The following is an 8816-nucleotide window of genomic DNA, read 5'->3' as shown; positions in this document are numbered from 1 at the left end:
ACCAATCTAGCCTTGTACTATGGAACAGGGTTACCATCTTCATGCTTCACCCGAAAAATACACCTATTTTTTAAAGTTTTTCTGTCTTTAGGAAGCTTAACCAAATCAAAGGTATAATTATCATTCAAAGATTTAATTTCATCTTCCATAGCATCAAATCACTTTTCTTTTTCTTCACTTTTTATGGCCTCATCAAAACTCTCAGGTTCTCCCCCGTTAGTCAAGAGTACATACTCATTGGGAGAATAATGAGATGAAGGTATTCTTTCTCTAGTAGATCGTCTGAGAGAACTCTCTGAAACATCAACAATTGGTTGTTGATCAATCATATCAACTTGCACTGGAGCATCAACAACATCATGCTGGTCATTTTGGACATGATCATCATCTTCATTATCAACTTGATTTTAATTATCATGAAGATTTTCTTCAGGAGTAGTATTCAAAGGAACTGGATCAACATCAACATCAACATCAACTTCATCAGCTTTGTCAAAATATTCAATTATTTGGTCTTCAAAGAACACAATATCACAACTTCTAACAAGTTTTTTCTCAACTGGATCATAGAAACGATAACCAAATTCATCTTGACCATAACCAATGAAGATACGCTGCCTAGTTTTAACATCTAACTTTGACCTTTCATCCTTAGAGACATACACAAAGGCTTTACACCCAAGAACTCTAAGATGATCGTAAGAAACATTCTTACGAGACCAAACACTGTCAGGGACATCACCATTCAAAGCAACAGTAGGAGATAAATTGATAACATAAGAAGCAGTATTAAATGCTTCTGCCCAAAAAAAATCTGGCAGCTTAACATCCGAAAGCATACATCTAACCTTCTCAACTAGAGTTCTGTTCATTCTCTCTGCTAAACCATTCAACTGAGGAGTTTTTGGAGGAGTTTTATGATGCCGAATACCCTACTCTCTATAATATCTATCAAAAGGACCAATATACTTACCACCATTATCTGAGCAAATGCATTTCAATTTCTTCCTTGTCTGTCTCTCAAGCAAGGCCTGAAAATCTTTGAACACATCAAGTACTTGATCCTTGGACTTTAAAGAAAATACCCAGAGTTTGCGAGAATAATCATCAATAAAAGTCACAAAGTAAAGTGCACCACCATGAGACCTTACTTTAAAAGGACCACACAAATCAGAATACACCAACTCCAGCAAATCAAGCTTTCTTAAAGGCGGATGACTCTGAAAAGAAACTCGTTTCTGTTTACCAACTAACCAATGAACACACTTCTTCAACTTTGCTTGTTTCACTCCAGAAAGCAAATTTTTCTTAGCCAAACTATCAATCTCCTTCTCATTCATATAAATCAACCTTCTATGCCACAACTCTGATGAAGTATCATTCTCCACCAAGTTTATCAAGACTTTAGAAGTAGAGCCCTGAAATACATATAAGTTAGACAACTTGTCACCTCGAGCCACAATCATCGAACTTCTAGTAAGCTTTCACTGGCTAACACCAAGGGTGTTAACATAACCCTCATCACCAAGGTTTCCTACATAAATCAAATTCAAGCAAACATCTAGAGCATGCTTGACATTATTGAGAACTAGTTTGGAACCATTGTTACTTTCCAAACAAACAGTGCCAATATCAAGTACTTTAAATTCATCATTATTACCTATTTTTAACATTCCAAAATTACCTGGAGTATAAGAAGAAAATAATTCCTTGTTTGGTGTAACATGAGAAGTAGCACTAGAATCCACAAACCAACTAGACTCATCACGAACAAGATTAATGACATTCTCACCATAAGCAATAAGAAGATCATCATTATCAATAACTGCAACATGATTTTCATTATCGCCTTCGTTCTTTTGCAATCTCATAGCTCTCTTATGTTTGTAATAATATTTCATGATATGCCCTTTTTTGTTGCAATAGTCACATGTAACATTCTTTAATTTGGACCTCGACTTGCTTCTATTTTTATCTCTATCATTCAGACATCTGGACTTATCCCCCTCTTTTCAGTAACCAAAATTTCAGAGTATGAAGATGAAGAAGATAAGGCTTGAGATCTTCTTCTCATCTCTTCATTCAAGATACCACTCTTAACATATTCCATAGTTACAACACCACCTGGAGCAGAATTAGTCAAAGAAACTCGAAGAGTCTCCCAAAAGCCTGACAGAGTATTAAGAAGCCAAAGTCCCTGAATTTCTTCATCGAACTTTACACCCATTCCGGACAGCTGGTCAAGGGCACCCTGAAAATTATTTATATGATCAGAAATAGGACTGCCCTCTTTATAACTTGTTATTGCTAGTCTTCGAAGCATGAAGTGTCTCGAGCTTGTCCCACAAACTTCTGGCATTTGTCTCATTCATAATATGATTTCTAACATTATCTTCAACCCATTGTCTGATATAACCATAAACCTGTAAGTGCTCAAATTCTCAATCCTCATCTGTCATGGATTGAGGTTTAGTAGACGTAAACACAAGTAGATGCATTTTCTTGATAAATAAAAGATCTTTCATCTTGCCTTTCCAAGTATGATAGTTACTACCATTCAAACACACCATCTTGCTCATATTTTCCTCCATCATTCAAATCAATAACCAAGAACAACCTGGCTCTGATATCACTTTGTTGGAAAAGACAGGCGCACTATAAAAGAGCCCGACAAGGTAGCAGCGGAAGAATACCCAAGTCTAAACTTTCCCTTCCAATTTGAACTAAGAGGAGACAAGAAAACCAAGCAAAATAAAGTAATATGACAACAAATGAATTATCACACAAATACGATAGGGCAAGAATAAAGGCAATCACACAAGACACCCAATTTACGTGGAAAACCCTTCAGTGTGAAGAGTAAAAATCACTGGACCAAACCTCCACTATAATCACCAAATAGTTACAATATTGTTCTCCAAAATGGCCACAAAACAAGTGTCAAACAACAAAAAATAATACATAAACTACAGCACCAAATACTAGAGAAATAAAAGAGTGAAAGCACAAAAAACGCAGCTACTGTTCGGGAATGAAGAACAGGAGCTACACGCCACCAAATCAAGCTCCGTCAGTTCCTAATCAAAATTGAAATGAGAGGAACAAGCAGTCCAAAAATCAGCTTAATCGGACAAGAAACGAAGCGGGAATCGCAATTTGAAGTTGACAGCTATGGCTGAAATTTAGGTGCAAAAATCAGTTTTATTTGTCTCTCTTTGGCTGCTGAAAACTCTTTTTTGTGAGAGTGAATAAGAACTAAAAAAATCAATATATATGCCCCATAGTAATGGGCCTATGAACAAAAATGAGTTGGTCCAAATTGAACTTCATTTATCCACATAGGAAGAAAAAAATACCCAATAACCCAACACTTATAAGCTAGGTTGGAGAAGAATTATTCTTCCCACAACTGCATCAGATAAAAACATTTTAGTTGTCCAACTTTATGGATATGTCAATAGTATGGTACGACATCTTACAGGTGAATTGGCAATGCTAAGAGAAGAGAGAAGGGAAAGACAGATGGCAGAAAGAAATCCTTCCAACCGCGGAATTGAACACAAGACTGACTTCGGCCAGGTCAGGTCCACTTCCTTTTTCTTTTGTTAGGGTCAATTTTATTATTTTGACTTATATTTCATGCGTGTTGCCAATTGTCATCGTTCTTTAATGACCAATTTTATATTACTTTATACTTATCATTTCTGTCTAGACTACTGAAGCTGCAAATTACTCTTGATCAACATTAAATTTTAAATATTTAAGTCACAATGTGGGTCCGTACACAATAAGGACATTCTTATCTAGTATATTTATATTTGTCAGAACTAAGTGCACGGGCATCTCTATCTAATGTATCTATATATGTCAGACCTCTTAGTTTGTCGTTGCTTTGGTATATGGCTTAGTATTTGACTTATCTATTAAAAAGTTATAGTAGGTGTCATTATTGTCCAATTTAGAATCATGACACTTTTATAGATCATAATCTAAAAATAAATTGTGGTGCCTTCAGGTGTAACTGGTGTGTATATTTGTCACATCTTATATACAAGTTGTTGCACGAACCATCATCAACTTAAGAATAAAGTTACAAAGAATGTCATGTATCCTGAAATTTATTTGGTTATCTTGTAAGGAGCTCGGAATTGGAGAATTAATTAAATGTGTTAAATAAAGCTAATGATCCTGACTATGTAAACAATAATACGCCAATTGATTTGGCGATTTAGTAGTACAACATCACAAATCTTTCCCCAATCTTTGTCTGTCTAACTAGATACGTACCAACATTAATTCCAATTATACGTGATTATTAATTTTTCTTGTGCATTTAACATATAGTATAGCACATACCTATATTATAATTTATATGCTCACACGTAAGTAGTTTCTCTTTTGCTTTACGTATCATGGATTTCTGTTGAAAATTTTCTGATAAAACAAAGTATGCATAGTTTATGCACTCTTCGGAGTAATTTCTCAAATTCTTATGTTATTATTCTCTTCTTAAAAATTACTACCAACTCAAAATTAGTGTAAGCGATTTTGTTGAAAATATGTGTCAGAAATAAAGTGGAAGTAGATAACTATTAGTAGTTTTAAATTGTTAGAGTTCTATGCGGGTTATACTTAGGAATTAGTTATCTCGTTGTTATTTGAATTATGAATTAGTTATCCTTATTTGAATTGAAGTCTAGTTAGAAATTTAGGTATAATTATATATCTTTGAGTTATTAATAAAATAATCCCTTTGACAATATAATTGTAGTATTTTTTTTTCTCTTGAAGTCTTTCTCTATTATTTCTCTCATTTCAAAGCCAAAAACCAACAATTGGTAGCTAGAGCCAGTTTCTTGAGGGAATCTGTGAGAGAGATAAATTCTGAAAATAACTTTTCTCAAATAGTTCTCCTGTCTTTAATGGTGAGAATTACCATCTTTGGACAATAAGAATGAAGACTTATCTTGAGTAATGTTTTAGATCTTTGAAAAGTCGTGGAGGAGGATTATCTTTCGCTATTCGATAATCCCACGATGCCCCAGATCAAAAGCCAAAAGAAAAAGAAAATCAGAAAATCAAAAGCAAAAGTGACTTTATTTGCTAGTGTTTCTCAACAATTCTCATGAGAATTATGGCCTTTAAATCAGCAAAAGAAATTTGGGATTATCTGAAGGAAGAATATATCATAGATGAAAAGAATATGAGGCATGAAGGTGTTGAATCTAATAAGAAAATTCTAATTACAAAAGATGAAAGAATCTGAGACCGTCAAAAAGTACTCAGACCGACTTCTTGGCACTGTTAACAAGGTAAGATTGTTTGGCACAAAATTTAAAGATTCAAGAATTGTTGAAAAAATTCTTGTCACAGTGCCTGAAAGATATAAAGTTTCAATTACTACCTTGGAAAACACAAAAGATTTATCCAAGATTACCTTGGCAGAATTGTTAAATACATTGCAAGCACAAGAGTGAGTCAAGATAGTATGGTTGAAGGAGCTTTGGCAGCCAACCATAAGACTCAAAACAAGGGTAATAATTCAAAGAAAAACTACCCACATTACCACCATTGTGGCAAAATACGCCATCCTTCATTTAAATGTTGGAAGAAACTAGATGCACAATGCAAAATATGCAATCAACTTGGCCAAGATACTAAAGAAGAAGATCACTTATTTGTGGCAACATATTCTTCAACCAAGAAATCTGATTTTTGGATGGTTGACAGTGGTTGTACAAACCACATGACATATAACAAAACTCTTTTTAAAGAGTTTCTACGTTTAGAAAATAAGAAAATCAGAATTGGGAATGGTGACTATATTCGTGCAAAAAGAAAAGGGATTGTTACAATCAAAACAATTTTAGGTATAAAAATAATTTCAAATGTCCTTTACGTGTCCGATATTGATAAAAGCTTGTTAAGTGTTGGCCAGCTAATAGAGAAAGGATTTAAACTATTGTTTGGAGATAAATATTGTTGAATCTTTGATTCCACTAATTATGAGATTTTAAGTTGATATGAGAGGCAAAAGTTTCTTCTTATTCAATCCAACAGAAGATGCGCACAAGCCTTGCAAGACCAAAGATGAATTGGTAGATTTATTCAAGACGTCAAAATCAACTGAGACTGCAATCTACAATTTCTGATACAAGGAGTATTGAAAATATGTCTCAGAAATAAAGTATAAGTAGATAGCTATTAGTAGTTTTAAATTGTTAGAGTTCTATGTGGGTTGTATTTAGAAATCAGTTATCCCGTTTTTATTTGAATTAGGAATTAGTTATCCTTATTTGAATTAAAGTCTAATTAGAAATTTAGCTATAAATATATGTCTTTGAGTTATTAATAAAATAATTCCTTGTATAATATAACTATAGTATTTTTTCTCTCCAAGACTTTCCCTGTTATTTCTTTAATTTCAAAGATAAAAACCTAGCTGATTGGTTAATAATTTTAGATCGGCGATGATAGAAGTTAAGCAAATGTAAAAAGAAGGAAAAGAGGAAGGGGATAGTAGAATATGTATTACGATGAAGATTGGGTTGTAATACAACCAACCAGCAAGGTTCATTACAAAACTCGACTATTACTCCAACATATGCAAATGAAAATAAAGAGACAACATATATAAATGAAAATAAAGAGACAACATATATAGTGATGAATCCATAAGCAAGATGGATCCATAAGCAAGATCAAACTAGATATCCATCTTATTCTTGATTTTCTCATGATACCAAATTATGGTGAACAGCTTTACTGGACCCTGCATTGCCACATAAAACAAACATTAACCAATAATCTTCTCACATTGAGGGCAGTACCACATGAAGTTTCCTATATATTTGCCACTCATGTTGGTGTAACTCGATTATTTTACTTTAAGAATGTAGTATGCTACAATTAGGGCCGGACATATTTTGGTTTAAATCGAAAAAATCGAAAAATCAAATCAAAATTTAATTTCGATTTGGTTTTTCGGTTTTTCAGATCGATTTCGATTTTCAATTTTTGAAATTCAATTAAACTATTTGGTTTTCAGTTTTTCAAAAAAATAATTCGGATAAACTGATTAACCGAAATTCTATAAATAATTAATAATATATATATTTATATTATTATATATATATATATAATATATAATATAAATATATAATAGCAACCATAATAACTAATAAGTAATAGCACGCCACATACAACTATCAGTATACATCAGTCCAATAGTCGAACAATCGATCGAACCATAGACCGCCGGCGAGATCGTCGTCTGTACAACAATACCAGAGCCGGCGACCAGACGACCATTGTGGGCTGCAACCCGCAGTGCCGACTGTGGTCTTTCCGGCAGCGACCACTCTTCCGAGTTCTGACTGTTTATGCAAACTTATGCATAATGAAGTTATATTATGTTAAATTTATGGTTATATCATTTAGTTTAATCCATGTTGAGTTATTTATATCTGGGAATGAAAAATAGGTTTGAATTATTTTCCTTTTTAAAAAAATCATTAATTTTAAATGTCCAGTCATAACAAAGAGAGGTTTACTACTTTAATCTTCAAAATCGAAATAAAAATCCAAAATAACCGAACTAAATTTGTAGAAACCGAACCGAACCAAATTTATTTCGGTTTGGTTACGATTGTCATTTTTGCCAATCCAAAAATTAAAAAATCGAACCGATATTAAACTATCAAACCAAACAAATCGAATGCCCAGCCCCAGCTACAATACACCATTTTGTAACATGTTAAGACGATATAATATACTCCTGCTACTAGCTATATATTTATAAGAAAAAATATGTTCTTCTGAATCCCCAAATAATTATGTTCACACACTTTTAAGTAATGTAAAAATATAAGATAGATAATTTGTTGCAACATACTAATTAAAATACAATGTTAATGTAAAATCATATTGTTCATTTACATTGCCAACACATGTAAGTTAAATATCAAATTAAATTCAAGTTAAATACTCTGGGACTATAACGAAATTTTATTATATTGTTAATGCACAAAATAATGAAGGAGAATTAACGTACTTGGAGCAGTCAGTGGAAGGGCTGATCTTATAAGGAATGTTGACGCCACAAGCAGCAGGGAGACCAGCAGCTTTGCCTGCATCAATGCCCTTCATAGAATTAGCTGCTGATTTCAGGCAAGTGCATGCTGTTTTTCGGTCCGCTGGGGTCTTGGCTGCACCCATTAGACCTTTAACTCCACCACAGCAGCCTCCAAGAGGACCACGGCCCATCAAATAAGGAACGCAAGGGGCCATGGCAGATGTAACTTGACCGCAGTTCAGTGCCTCTGCATGGGGTGCAACTACCACCATGCACAAAAGCACAAAACATGCAATCTTGCCTATCCCTTCCATGCTTAAAGAAAAAGAGTAGTATGAAGAGAGTAGTGGATTGAAGGATATACTACAAATGTAAAGTATTTGTTGCTCGATTGTTGGGTATAAAAGCTAGAGAGATCTAAGGGTATTTATAGAGAGGAAATTGAAACTAAACTAATAGTGTAGTGAGAGAATTAGTTGGGAGTTTGGAGTTAAATCCATGGATGGGTACAAAATTAAGGAGGATACATACATCATTTGATGTGAGAGGTAAGGTACAATAATTTCGGGATAAAATACATAGTAATTATTTTATCATGTAGTTAGTTGGTGGTACGCCCTGTATTCCTTTAGTAATAGTTTTCCCTTTTTTTTTGAGTCAAACGGTACAAATTTTTACCAATATTTTGATATATATTTTCTAATCTAATTGGAAATAGGAAAATTATATAATGCTTTTCATA

General features: G+C 33.5%; 1 protein-coding gene across 1 annotated transcript; it reads right to left on the bottom strand.

Moving 5' to 3' along the window:
* Positions 1–6491: 6491 nt before the first annotated feature.
* Positions 6492–8534, bottom strand: LOC107843460 (non-specific lipid-transfer protein 2). The gene is made up of 2 exons (XM_016687767.2): positions 8054–8534; positions 6492–6772 (listed from the first exon to the last, which is right to left on the bottom strand). The coding sequence occupies exons 1-2, from the start codon at positions 8386–8388 to the stop codon at positions 6763–6765; spliced, it is 345 nt and encodes a 114-aa protein (XP_016543253.1). The 5' UTR covers positions 8389–8534; the 3' UTR covers positions 6492–6762.
* Between the last annotated feature and the right edge of the window lie 282 nt (positions 8535–8816).

Source organism: Capsicum annuum, chromosome 10, assembly GCF_002878395.1.
Source record: "Capsicum annuum cultivar UCD-10X-F1 chromosome 10, UCD10Xv1.1, whole genome shotgun sequence".
In the NCBI taxonomy this organism is placed as follows: domain Eukaryota; kingdom Viridiplantae; phylum Streptophyta; class Magnoliopsida; order Solanales; family Solanaceae; genus Capsicum; species Capsicum annuum.
This window is presented reverse-complemented; position numbering and strand designations above follow the sequence as displayed.

What these genes read in the sequence shown, in the direction of transcription:
- LOC107843460 (XM_016687767.2), bottom strand. Translation starts at nt 8,388, where the DNA reads ATGGAAGGGATAGGCAAGATTGCATGTTTTGTGCTTTTGTGCATGGTG.